At 40.1% G+C, this 14770-nt stretch overlaps 1 protein-coding gene across 1 annotated transcript; it reads left to right on the top strand.

Annotated features, from left to right (window-relative positions):
• Positions 1-533: 533 nt before the first annotated feature.
• On the top strand, positions 534-8706 carry LOC142204454 (olfactory receptor 5AR1-like). The gene is made up of 2 exons (XM_075275767.1): positions 534-677; positions 7756-8706. The coding sequence occupies exons 1-2, from the start codon at positions 534-536 to the stop codon at positions 8704-8706; spliced, it is 1095 nt and encodes a 364-aa protein (XP_075131868.1).
• The last annotated feature ends 6064 nt before the right edge of the window (positions 8707-14770 follow it).

Here is a 14770-nt window from a genome sequence, read left to right as displayed (position 1 = left end):
TATGTTGTACCAAAGATTCTTTATAAGATGCAAATGCTACCCATATAACTTCCCTCGTCCTTTTTTAATTCACTGAGAGCCCCATTTTCCTCTTTTATATGCAAGCAGAAAAGCCTCTTATAGCTTATCCTGCTTTGGCCCATCCGAAACTAGCTGGGGGTATTTACCTCCCAGTGATGCGATCCAACTGCAGATGTGGTTGTAGATTGTCTCGCCTTCCAAATCCAAGTCTCTCTCTATGGCAGTGCAGGTGGTACATGGCTCTCAGATCCTGAAGACGTTTTGGTCACCAGACCCAAAATTTTTCCACAAATCTACCTTCTTCCCCTGCTCAAAGGCATATGTGAAATCTGGCATGCATACTAACCAAGGCTTGCTCCAACTCCATCCCCATGTCTTCTGACTGGCCTTCTCCCAGACTTGTTACCGGTATCACGAATCCTTTGGAAGACATTTGAGAGCTTTTCATGGACATGCCATTGGGCTTTTTCTATGTAGACATCAAGTTACCTGAGGGTAGCTCATTCACGAAGATGGCAAAGGAGAAGTCAATCAACTTTTTACATCTCGCCCACTATGACAATTGCCACCATCACTTTGTAGAGAAGTTTGATGGGAATAGGGAATACATAGATTTTGAGAAAGTCCTGGTGGCAAGATTCCCTGCCTCAAGGAAGGTATCAACCCTGCTGCACATTGGCATTCAAGTGTCCTCCTCCATCAAGCCCTTTTACATCACCAGATGAGAGAAAGAGCTAAACATCTCATTAACATTGAAAGAGCTGACTCATGTACTACAACACTCACATGGCTTCTCCCCCTGTATAAGATTGCACGTAAATCACTTCAAGCTTCTCATGAGATGGTACAGGTCCCAACCTGGTTGTACTCCAGGGGATTGACCCACTCACAGTTATGTTGGAGATGTAAAGAGGGTAGAGGCTCACATCTTCATACAACTTTGTTCGTGCCCAGCCATTGTTGACTACTGGAAAGGGGTTGAAATAGAACTCCACAGGATATGGCTCATGTCCTTCCACATCACCGCTGACATGCTGATCTTTGCTAGACCCATCTCTCAGCTTACTAGGTCATCACAACACTTGTTGTTCCAGTTTTTGGCAGCAACAAATGCCCTTATCCCGCCCCCTGGCTTCAACAGACCCTACCAACCATTGAACAATGGAAAAATAAAGTGCACCAATTGTCTAGATTCAAAGAGATGATGAGCTGGATTAGACTACTCACCCTCGCTATTTACAGACCTGGTCACCATGACTTGACTCCAGATGAAGCTTAGAAGCTTAGATGGCCTTTCGCTTACAACTAGGCCTACAGCTTATCTCCTTTTCATATTTTTTCCTCTTCTTTTCTTTTCTTTCCTTCTTTTTCTCTTTCTAATTCCTCTCACCTTTTCACTCCCTACTCAAATCCTTCTTATCTGCTTCCTTTAACATTCTTCTTCTTCTTCCCCCTACCTACCCCTCCCCCAACCTTCATATTCCAAGAAAATGAAAAATGTATGTCGATATTGCTAAATCTACATTTTTTGCTTTGGTGCACGCATATTGTCACTGACTGTAATTGTATTGTGTTTTGGCTTCTTCCCTATTGTCTAGTACGTTTCGCCTTGTCTTTGTTATTCACCTGATGCTCATAAGTTCAATAAACTTTGAATATAAAAAAAATAATAAAATGACATATACAAAGACAAAAACTTACATAAGCTACAGCTTCAAAATAATCACAGAATGCTTGTTCTTGGGCCTAAGTGTTGACCCCGGGGAACCCGATATCAGCTGGAGGCCGTAAGTGGGTTGTAGAGTATGCCGCAAATATTCCTAGAGGAGGTGAGGCAAGATGAACGTTAGTGTTTGTTATTTTTGCCCACATCCATCCCATGGGCCTCCATTTATTACACTCTTCTGGTTCTAATCGAACAAATTCAGCCTGAAACTAAACAGCGAGCTGAACCTCATGAATAGAATATTAATCTCATGAGACTCTCCATTCTCAGCTCATAAGTAGAGATAAGCAAACTGGATTTTACCCAAATTTTCCCAAATTTTTGTGTTCAACCCAAAACCATAACTTTTAGGGTTTATCACCCACAAAACATGATGATCCCCCAATATCCTCTATCAACCTCTGGCTCACAGAATACCACTGAGACCTCTGATTGGGACTCCCACATATGTGGGGCCTATCCACATCATGATGCTTTAACTACAGAATGTGTGACATTATCCAGAGCCTGGAAGAGGACATAGGGGGAACAGACACTGCGAGGATGCCGCACTGCTGCACTGTCCTAACACTGTGTTGCTGGTTGCGACTTGGCCATGTGTAACTTCAGGACCCGGAAGTAGCAATGCCAGATGGGGGTAGAAGAGCTTCTTGCTCGAGTAAAGGGTATTCAAGGCCCTTTCACGTTGTTCGTATGTGGCTGAGGCCTGAATGTAGTGTGGGAGGTATTATAGCCACTGTCTACAGCACGTGTAGTGTAGTATAGTGGGAGCTGAACTCTGTACTTTAGCCTGGTAGGAGTTGGATCCAGATGCCCGTGCAGTTAGTCTGAGTGACTATAGTGTAGGATAAGTGTGTAAACAAGTTATTTTACTTTTCTGCATTGTAGAGTGATGACTTTTGGGGAAGTCAATCATTATCAATGTGGATATGTAAGACAGATAGAACCACCACCTTCCTAAATTATATTATTATAATTATATATATATATATATATATATATATATATATATATATATCACATTATTGAATATATCGGTTGAGCCGATCTTGAGATTTCAGGATTGTTTTTAAAATCCGGTTTTCAATCATTTTTCAGCTGATCCCGATTGTGATCATGAAATTTGCTCGATCACCGATCGGGATCTGATCTTTCCCAATCCTGATCACTCAACCCTACTCATTTATGATAACAATATGTTATTCATGCTTCCACTTACTACACTCTGGGGTCTTCGAAGACCAATGGTAAGCAATAAATAAGTATAGCCCAAAATGAAACTAACCTTGTGAGGTTTGGCCATCTCTAAGAGCCACCGCTTTCCAAAATAATAGCCTTAGGTGGAAGATTTGTTTGTGTCATTACCCAAGATTGGACTGTAACACTCTTCTGAATGGGTGTAGGTGTTTTTTGCATCCTGTTATGCGATTTATGATGTCTATTGTATTGAATCCCATATAAAAGAAGAATTTTCCTAGTCCTTTGGGTCATCTTCCCAGGCAGCACATAAGGGAGCATGATTACTGAGGACTATCTTACCCTGAGGTCCAAGGCAAAGCTTTTCTTCTCAAAAACCAATCCTGTTAGTTTTTCATATGGCTGGGAAGGGTATCCACTAGATGTGTGGGCCTGGATATGGGTCTAGAAAAACAGCTCTCAGAAAACCCTGTTTGGATGATGCAAATTGAGTTAAGCACAGTATATTTCTTAGGGAATGGCCTGTTGAGCAATTCCCCAGTGGCTGCTGCTGAAACCTGTAAGGAAGGGAATGACAAAGACAGTGAGTCCTAAACTTGACTCAGTCCCTGTGCCTACCTACTTGCCTCAACCACCCTTGGCGGTAGAGGACAACTGGGACGACAGTCTCTTCTCTAGATAAGTGTTACACAGAACAAGACATGACAACACAGCTCAGAAGAGAAGCCAGCAAGCCGAGGTCAAACCAGAGAGACAAAACAGTACCAAATCGCAATCCAAAAGAGAAGTAAAAAGCCAAAAAGCAGAGGTTAGAAAATTCTCTTTTGTTCATTCATTTCATTTTGTAAATTGACAAAAATAAACTAAAAATAAATAAACATTCTTATTTTTGGAAGAATTCTTACTTTGTAGGTATACATTAAAATAGGATAAAAAAGGAAGTCTCTGAAGACTGAAAAAGCTGAAAGTTAATTGGATACCATTATAATTTACATAAGAGCAAATCTCCACTGAGGTTCAAGATCCCTAGGTCTAATAAATACAATATTTTTCAAAAAAATTTTTTTTTTTATTTTAAGAATAAAAATTAATCACAATCGCAAAGTAAAAAAATGACTTTGAAATACATACACATTAGGTATCCTGTGTCCGAAAACATTCGGTTTACAAACTTATAAAGATATTTTTTCCGTATGGTGAACGATGTAGCAAGAAAAAAAATTAAATGTGCCAACGCCATTTCTTTGCTGTTAAAAATTGTAATAAAAAGCGTTCAAAGCAAAAGACATTCCCCAATTTGGTATATCTAAAAAATACACCTAGCCCAGCAAAAAAAGACCCCCTATATATTCCCATACACAGAAATATGAAAAAGTTACGGGTGCCAGAATATGGAAACTTTTAGAGTCCATTCACATGGTGGAAAATGGTGAGGAATTTGGTGTGGAATTTCAGCGCTGAAAAAAGCCTCCCATTGACTTCAATGGGTTCCATTAAGAAATTTTTAATTTTTTTTTGCGAAGATTTGGATTTTTTTAAGGTGTCAAAATGTAAATAAAACAATATAAATTTGGTATCCCTGGAATCGTACTGAAACATAGCACACAAGTGACATGTCATTGTACCCTGTTTCCCCGAAAATAAGATATGTTCTTATAATTAATTAGCTAACAAAATATATGACCTTTCTTATTTTTGGGGGATGTTTTATGCAGCGGCTGGAGCGGGGAACAATCGGCAAACAAAGCGGGGAACAATTAGCGGAGTGCCGGCATGACTGCCAGTTGTATGTGATCCAGAAGGTGAACGGGGGGGGGGGGGGGGTGTCTTATTTTCGGGGAAACAGGGTAGCTGTACAATGAATGCTGTAAAAACAAACCCCGTAAAAAAGTGACACAAATGCCCTCTTTCTCCAATTCCACCCCATTCTGAATTTTTTCCAGGTTCCCAGTACATTTTACAGAATAATAAATGTTATCATTATGAAGAAAAATTTGGTTCTGTTTACGGAAAGATAACAAACTTATGGGATTTGGAAAGCAAGGAGTCCTCTATTCGGAGGCTGATTTTGAGGCGGATTCAACAATAAAATCAGCGCCAAAATACTCTGTGTGCACTAACCCTTAGGTCGGGTTGGGTCTCTACTAGATGTGCAGAGAATTGGTCTGGTGTGGAGAATTTAATCTCTAATATGGACTGCAATTTTTTTGCTGTTTTTGGAGAAGTTTAAAACCAAATAAAAGGATAAAGAACCATGTATAGAAGAAAAGGAATCCTGGAAGTCATAATATGGCCGCCTGATCTAAGTATCAGCCAGTCTGTCGGGAATTATATGAAGAGACAGAAGGATTGGAGCAAGCCTACATCCACAGAAGATCTAAGCTTAGTTCTCCAAGATGGTGGGAACAACCTCCCTGCCAAGTTCCTTCAAAAACTGTCTGCAAGTACCAAGAAAAACTGATGGAAGGGAAAGGACAAAGGTCACACCAAATATTGATAAGATTTAGATTTCCATTTTCTTTATTAACTTTGCTTTTTGTTACCAAAAATAAACTAGTGACTCAGTCCTGTATAGACAATAAAGAGGATGGAGAATAACATCTCAAATAAAGACTGGAAAAGCTGCAAGTTAATTAAGTCTAATTATAAATTAACAGGGAGAATCTCAACGGACAGAAATCCCCATCAGATTATTACATTATAAAACAGGCTCTTCAGACCAGAACTGACAGGAAGCCATTACTCTGAGCTGCGATACAGTCTCTAAGTCAAATGTCTTCTAGATCTATAAACTGTAAGTTTTCTTCTCGAGGATTATGAGGTTCATCTTTTGTCCTTCTTTACCTGTATGTTTTCTTATCTATTATTTTAAGGAAATTGTGTTCTCATTTCTGTATGTGATATTGGATGGTTTATCTCCACTAGCATGGGCGCCACTAAAATGATACACGTGTCCACCATTATCTTAGCTCACGTTTGGTTCAGGATTGTGGTTCCTTAAGAAATCTATTCAATACAAAATTGCATAATAACAAAGCACAATACCTGGGTGGCAGCGCATATAGATACATAGAGGAAAAACATCTCCTGAATAAGAAATCATGTTGTTTCGAAAAGCTGATCATCTCGGGCCACAATTCTTGAGCTACCATATATACTCGAGTAAAAGCCGAGCCGAATATAAGCCGAGGCCCCTAATTTTACCACAAAAAAACCTGGGAAAACTTATTGACTCGAGTATAAGCCGGGGGGGGGGGGGGGGGGAGAATGCGGCAGCTACTGGAAAATTTCAAAAATTAAAATGGTCGGAGTTTTTGGCTGCAGTAGTTGCTGGGGAAGGGGAGGGGGTGTTTTGGTTGTCTGTCTGCCCCTTCCCTGAGCTTGAGGACTGTTTTTTCTTCCCCCACTTGGAATTCAATCTGGCTGAATATAGGGATCTGCAGTGCTCCTATTAACCCCTTCCGGACGGAACAGGAGCACTGCAGATCCCCTATATTCAGTAGACCGGGCACTGTCAGACACAGGGATACCTAATGTGTTTGTGTTTCAGTCATTTTCTACTTTTATATGTATTCTAGGGAACGGAGGGATTTACAACTTTTATTTATTTATTTTTTTAAAATCTTTTTTTTTTTTGCACTATTTTATGGGAGATTATATACATTGATATTGTGGCTGGTCATAGACCCCCCCCTTCCTCCTTAAAGAAAAAAAAAAATGCTGACTCGAGTATAAGCCGAGGGGGGCTTTTTCAGCACAAAAACTGTACTGAAAAATTTGGCTTATACTCGAGTATATACGGTATATTGAGATAATAGGAAATGTTAGGAAGGATAGATGTGCGACTCTAGTTATAGGCAGAGGCAAAGACTAAAATAAAGTCATTTTAAATATAAATAATTGCAAATTATTTTTATTTAAAAAAAAAAAATGTGATTTGGAATGGAAAAAAAAATCTCTTTTCAACATTGTATGGCATTGTGGTAAAAATCCCATCACCTTCATTCTGTGGGTTTGTATGTTAATAGTTTTATCATTTTTTTATACTTAATAATAAAGTTTGAAAGAACAAATTTCTGGGTGTCGTCATGTAGCTGTGTAATCGTGATTTTCTTTAGATTTATAGTTTTATTGGTACTACTGGTCAAACATTATGATGGAAACAATAATGCTGCATGAATCATTATGTTTCCAGCAACGTTGACAAAATATATAATGGAGACTTCAAATGGAGCCACCAAACAGACATGGACATCCTATCTGACTAAAGCCAAGACAATGAAAATATTTAAAGGGAAGGTTTTTTTCACCCTAAACTGGTTCTAGAATGTCTAGGATCAAGTACTGACCTTTCTTATGGTGCCCCTCACTAAGATTTCTGTTGCTGAAAAGTCAAGTTGTAATATTTTAGAACCTGAGCTTGGACATAGACAAAGTCCTCATGGGGCAGGGAGAAGGTTCATCTAGTCATGCAGTCATTGCTTACAATCCCACCCTGTTGGGCCACCAGTTAGGTAGGGTATCAGGCTGAGGTCTATGGTGAGGGACATGTTGGTCACGCTGCACAGGGTGTGAACTAGAGCATTGACTATATGACTAGATGAAGCTAAATGAGGAGAACCACAAGAAAGGACAATACTTGATGCTGCTCATACCAAGAACCAACTGACTAGATCCATTTAAGTTAAGAATTTTACAGCAACTTTTGCCTTATGCTTATTTTCAGATGATAAATGAAAACTCACAAAACTAGTTTTATGTTACCCTTATGTATTTTATCATTATCACAAATAAAACATTTTTATCTCCAGGCTAAGATGAGTGACTGTCCGAATGGAAGTTCTGAAAATGAATTTTACATAGTCGCCTTCTCTATGCCGTCACAGGCACAAGTTAAACTATTTTTTGGGATATTGATCATTTATCTGATGGCCTTGTTGGGCAATGTGATAATCATTGCTCTTGTATGTTTGGTACCAAAATTACACACTCCCATGTATTTCTTCCTATGTAACCTCGCCATTGTAGACGTGACATCTACAACGTCCTGCATCCCTAAGCTACTTGCTATCACCCTAACCCAAGACCACAGAATCTCATTTCCTAGTTGTATGACCCAGATGTTCTTCTTCATCTTATGCGCTGATGGTGAATTTTTCATGCTGACGTCAATGGCCTATGACCGCTATGTCGCAGTATGTAAGCCCTTACTATATCACACAATAATGAGGAAGAATGTCTACATTGTAATGGCGGCCTCCTCGTGGATAATTGGAGCTCTCAATTCTCTATCACTCACAACACTTACCGCCGTGTTACAATTCTGTAATTCCCATGATATCAATAACTTTTATTGTGATCTGAATTCAGTGATTATTCTTTCCTCCTCGGACATCACAAGCAGGAAGGCCTTTATATTCTCTCAAGTTTTCCTAGTTATTATTTTACAGTTCTTGCTCACTATAATCTCTTATGTCTTTATCTTCTCCACCATATTGAAGATCCGTTCCTCGGCAGGACGTATGAAAGCTTTCTCCAGCTGCACCTCCCACCTCATCACTGTTATATTATTCTATGGGCCTCTTACGTTCTTATACACAAAACCTCGAGCTATAGACACTAAAGATCAGGACATGTTACTATCGATGCTTTACCTTGGTGTTGTCCCAATGTTAAATCCTCTGGTCTACAGTCTGAGAAATAAGGAGGTTTGGGCGGCTATATCATCAGTAATTAGGACAAAGCTCTCTTCACCAGATTAGATAATTGGCACACACTATACATATATATATATATATATATATATATATATATATATATATATATATATATATTGTATATATGGCATGCCTGGTTATATTTGGGTTGAAGGTTGACAAGCTCCTACAATATTAGAAATTTATTTGGAAAAATTTGAGATGCTACAAAGCTAAACAATGAAGATAAGTCACATACAGTATATCTAAAGCTCAGACACCAAATCAGAACTTATTACCAGAATTTACTGTGAAATGTAGAACAACATATACAATGACAAGAAGTTACACAACCTACGGCTTTAAAATATCCACAGAATAAACTATTGTTCATGTAGTGCTTTTGTCACTAGTGCTTGTGTTCCCATGAAACATGTACGAGCCCCAAAAGTTTCCATAAAAGTTTTTTTGAAGTGTTTATTTATTTTTTTTGTACAAAATTCCTTCAATCTCCTTCAAAGTCCTCTCCTTTAGTGGGAATACACTTATCAAATCTTGTCTGCCATTGTTCGAAACATTTTTTAGCTCATCTACTTTGATGTGTGCAAGCTCCTCCGTCGTTTTGCTCTTCACCTCCTCCACATCGGCGAAACGCTTCCCCTTGAGGTTCCTCTTCATTCGTGGGAATAAAAAAAACTCCCTGGGAGCCATAACGGGTGAATAGGATAGGTGGGGCAAGACAGCCATGCCGTTTCTTGCCATGAAAGTGGTCACTGAGATGGCGGTGTGGGCGGGGGCATTGTCGTGGTGGAAAAAACAATCACCAGACTGCCACATTTCGGGCCTTTTTTGCCGCACACTGTTTGCACAACCTCTTTAGTACCCCCAAGTAGAAAACCTGGTTGATGGTCTGACCTGTTGGAACGAATTCCGAGTGCACAATCCCTTTTGCATCAAAAAAACAAATGACCATTGTCTTCATATTAGACTTCACTTGACGAGCGACGGCTGGACAAATCAGCTCTTGCAAGAAAATTCACTGCGGGTAGACGAAACCTTCTGCATCAATGCCGCTTGGCACACTGACTGAGAAGGCATGGTTGAACAAATAACTAGCTGCAGAATCACGTACTACAAAAATTGTGTGTGCAGCAGCCTCATTCTGGAAACCCTCGTAAAATATGTAGAGCTTGTAGAGTACAGGGTGGGCCATAAGTCCCGCACCACCCCTATAAAATGAGAACCGCGTGAAATTTAGTAACCAAATGTCATGATATATGGTTTGGCAGTGGGGGAAAAACTTTTAGGCTATGTTACCGAGTTGGCGGCCATCTTGAAATCCACCATCTTGGATGCAACTTTACTTTTTCAAATGGGAAGGGGGTGTTGTGATACATCAAATCGATAGAGAATTTGATGAGGAATTCAAAGGTGTGCTTGGTTTTGACATATCTTTATTCCTTGACATGTTATTGACATTTTTGTGTGGTATGACTCTCACTCACGCAGAGACCAGAAGAAGCTCATGGGCACTCACAGCAGGACACTTTGCAAACCCATTCAAATGAATGGGATTGAGAACTGACTGCTGGTTTCCGTCCTGAAGTAAGTTGTGGTAAGGGGAAGGACAAGCTTGGTCTGGAGTGGTTTGTACTGGTTTATGTACTGGCGTAAAGAGCCAGTTAAGTAGAGTGGCAAAGTAGAGCAGATTCTTGAAGATACCACTTTTTTATTTGAATTTTTGCTACCTTTTGGTAGAGGTTTAGATCAAACCACCAGGTTCCCAGATCCTCTCCATATGGCATACACAGTAGATGAGGTTGGATGAAGACATCAGTCCATCAAGTCCAACCTATAACCCTACAGTCCCCTACAGTGTAGATCCAGACAGAGGCAAAAACACCATGAGGCTTTTGCCAAGTGCCATATTTCAAGGGAAAAAAATTCCTTCCCGATGAAAGGAGGTGGCCATTGATCACATGTGAGCCACTCTCTTCATTGTAGTTGAAAAGTTCTTAGTTGCTTCCATAAATCTCATTGTCTTTGGTCTTCATAAACTAAATGAGGGACCATTGGACCCCCATTGTCTCGAAAAGGCATTATCTAGTTTTCACTTTGAGTCAATTGTTATGCAAATTCCCACAAACCCCAGTTACTTTCTTATCTGTGGGTTTTGTGGGCATTCTGGAAGATCTGAAAAAGACTTATATTTGAGAGTGCCTGAAGTAGAACCCCCAACCTGTAATACATTTATGGTATAAACTAATGATTTGCCAGAAATGTCTCAGACATGAAACGCCCCTTTAAATTCATCACACCAAGAAAAATCTATAGGTCCAAGAAAAAACAAATAACATCTGGGTGACATCGAATCTTTTAGAGACTGGGAGACAAAATAAAGAAAATTAGAAAAAAAAATAAAAAATCTTTCACAGATGTGAAAAATGGATCAACCATATACAGCACCCAGGTTGATCAAAGACTGTCTCAAGTTACCTGTGAGTACTGTGACAGATAGAAGACGCCTGTGTGAAGCTAATCTACTAGCAAGAAGTCTTCTAAAGTTCCACTGATGAAAAAAAAATGTACCTAAGTGGATACAATTTGCCAAAGAACAAATCAACTGGCCTAAAGAGAAATGAAGAGACATTTTGTGGACTGATGAAAGTAAAATTGTTCTTTTTGGGTCCAAAGGCCACAGACGACTCCAAACACTGAATTCAAGCCACAATACACTCTGAAGACAGTGAAGCATGGTGGTGCAAGCATCATGATATGGGCATGTTAATCTTACTATGGTGCCGGGCCTATTTCCCGCTTACCAGGGATCTTGGATCAGTTTGCATATCCTAATACTTGAAGAGGCCATGTTGCCTTACGCTAAAGAGGAATTGTACTTGAAATGGGTGCTTCAACAAAACAAGGACCCTAAACTTACTAGTAAATGAGCAAAATCTTGGTTCCAGTCCAACAAAATTGAGGTTGTGGAGTGGCCAGCCCAATCCCCGGACCTTAATCTGATACTTGTGGGGTGACATTAAAAAATGCCATTTTTGAGACAAAACCAAAGAATGTAAATACATTGTGTGATGTCGTCAGAGCATCATGGGCTGGAATACCAGTTGTTGTTGTTATTGTTTATTTATATAGCACCATTAATTCCATGGTGCTTTACATTTGGGGGTTACATACAATACACAGAATATACAGGTAGATATAATACTAACACTGACTGACTGGCACAGTGGGGTAGAGGGCCCTGCCCGCGAGGGCTTACAATCTATGGGGGAAGGGGGTAGAGACAGAAGGAGAGGGGGAGACTGTACAGATGGCGGTGCGGTGATAGTGTTATTGGAGGTTGTGGGCCTTCCTGAATAGGGGAGTCTTCAGGGCCTTCTTGAATCCTGTGATTGTGGAGGTCAGTCTTATGTGTCTTGGTAAGGAGTTCCAGAGTATGGGGGATGCACGGGAGAAGTCTTGGAGACGGTTGTGTGAGGAGCAGATGAGAGCAGAGCGGAGTAGGAGGTCATTGGAGGATCTGAGGTTACGTGTGGGCAGGTAGCGGGAGATGAGGTCAGAGATATATGGAGGGGACAGGTTGTGGATGGCTTTGTATGTTAGCGTTAGTAGCTTGAACTCAATTCGTTGGGCTATGGGTAACCAGTGGAGGGACTGGCAGAGGGGAGCAGCCGATGATGAACGGGGGGTGAAGTGAATTAAGCAAGCAGCGCAGTTTAAGGTGGACTGGAGGGGGGCGAGGGTGTTAGCTGGGAGTCCATGGAGAAGGGTGTTGCAGTAGTCTAAGGGGGAGATTATGATGGCCTGGCGAGCATCTTGGTAGTTTCAGGGGTGAGGAAGGAGCGGATTCGATGGATGTTCTTGAGTTGGAGGCGACAGGAGGTGTTGAGGGTTTGAACGTGTGACTTGAAGGATAGGTCGGAGTCCGGGGTAACCCCAAGTCATCATGCCTGTGGGACTGGGGAAATTGGGGTTCGTTAACTTTGTTGACGGGTATCAGAATTTGATTGACTCTATGCAACATTGATGTGAAGCAGTTCTAAAAAAAAATGTGGTTATACAATTAAATATTGGGTTAGTGATTCACTGGAATCTTAAAAAAAAATACATATTTTGAGTTTGTAAAGACAAATGCAGAAACTGATATTATTTTGAACAGCTTGATGTATGTCATTGAATGTATATAAATTAAAAAAGGACATAAAAGAAGATATTAGGTGACAATTGAAAGAGCTGCATGTTAACCAGATCCAATTATAATTGACATTTATAGATTAACTCTCAATAGACACAAATCCCCGGTTGGATTATATTATTATTATAAAACAGGCTCTTCAGATTCAGTCTAGAACTGACGAGAGGTGGTTTCTATGAGCTGGTATACTTATTCTATAGAAAATGTCATCTGCACCTATACATTGTACATGTTCTTCTCTAGGGTCACTTGGATCAGTGTTTACCCCTCTTTAGATGTATGTATATATTGTATTATGTTCTATATATTATTTACTAGTCATGTACTGTATGTGCATCATTTATACAGGTATGGGACTTTTTTCACTATGTTCTATATTTTTGTGTATACAAAAAAACAGAAAGAGAGTACCGCGCTGTATATAGTGTAGTGATTAGAAAAAAAGTGGAACAATCCCAAATAAGAATCGCTCTCACCTGGTCAGGTTGTACGATTCACAACTGTTTGGGCTCCAGAACAGGGGGCTCCTATCCCTGGGTGAGTTCTGAGCTGCAGTACCCAATCACTGATGGTGTGTAGATACCAAGGACCAGAAACTCAGGACTGCGCGTCACAGTCTACAGCGCTTTTATTATTATTATTATTATTATTATTATTATTATTATTATTATTATTATTGTTCCGATTTATTATTTACATTGATATTCCAACTCTCTAATATTAATACCAATATTGATGTGATTTAGTGATAAACTGTCTATTTTAATCCAATTTCATTGCATATATTAAATGATTATTCCTTTTTAATGATCAATTGAATTCATGTCTAACCTATCTTAGCTATTTCCTATGATATTTTTTACTTATTTATTTATTTATTTATTTAATGACCAATGAAATCTCTATCTATCCCTATGTATGGCTATATACCTACTAATTTAAACCCTTCATTTATTCCACTATCAATCCCTACTAGTTCTATTGATTCATGTATCAATTGTATTAGGTTTCCTTTATTCATGTATAAATTGTACTAGGTTGCCTTATCTTGGCCCCACTCTTATTCCACCGTACATTAGTTGTGGGTACTACTTCACGAGCAATATGGGCTTTGACAGCAGTGCAAGCTAAGTATCCTGATTGGTGCCTCTTGCCTGCCACTTACGATGTGGTGAGAGATGCTGGGCGCAGGCGCGCTCAGTCTTTCCACGTCAGAGCCGATTAGAACATTGGTTTTTGAAACACATGCGCCCAGGACCATGACCATGCTCGGCTCTTTCACTATAGAGCCGATCGCACCACCTAACTTGGCTGCGCATGCACAGGCTAGTCTCCCCGCGCACGCGCCATTTACCCTTCCAAACTCTGAGATTCTCTCGGGAGTCGATGCATGTGCAATCTACTGCGCGTGCGCTCCCCCAAACAGTATGGGAAGCACTGTAACCACTCCCAGCAATGATTTAAATATGCTTACCGCCAGACGGCTGTTACGCATCCAGCCGACGGCATAAGGTACGCCACCGGAGGTCCGGTTTATTACTCCTAATAAAACTCAGAGCCCATAAAACTCCCTGATACATTATTACCATCACTATTAGTATCACCTATTGCCCTGTGCTCTAGAAAAAGGGATTACTGCCTGCTACCTTGATATCAGGATTATTTGAACTGAGTTCTTATGGCATAGGATCACCATCACCAACTACTTAGCACTAGAGATGAGCAAACACTAAAATGTCCGAGGTTCAAAATCCGATTCGAACAGCCGCACACTGTTCGACTGTTCGAACGGATTTCGAACCCCATTATAGTCTATGGGGGAAATGCTCGTTTCAAGGGTACACAAAATTCGATAAAAGTATACTTACCAAGTCCACGAGTGATGATCGTGCTGGATTCTGCTTGAAGTCTTCTCCC

Source organism: Leptodactylus fuscus, chromosome 5, assembly GCF_031893055.1.
Source record: "Leptodactylus fuscus isolate aLepFus1 chromosome 5, aLepFus1.hap2, whole genome shotgun sequence".
Classification (NCBI taxonomy): Eukaryota; Metazoa; Chordata; class Amphibia; order Anura; family Leptodactylidae; genus Leptodactylus; species Leptodactylus fuscus.
Note: the sequence above shows the minus strand (reverse complement) of the source record. Positions and strands in the feature narration are given on the sequence as shown.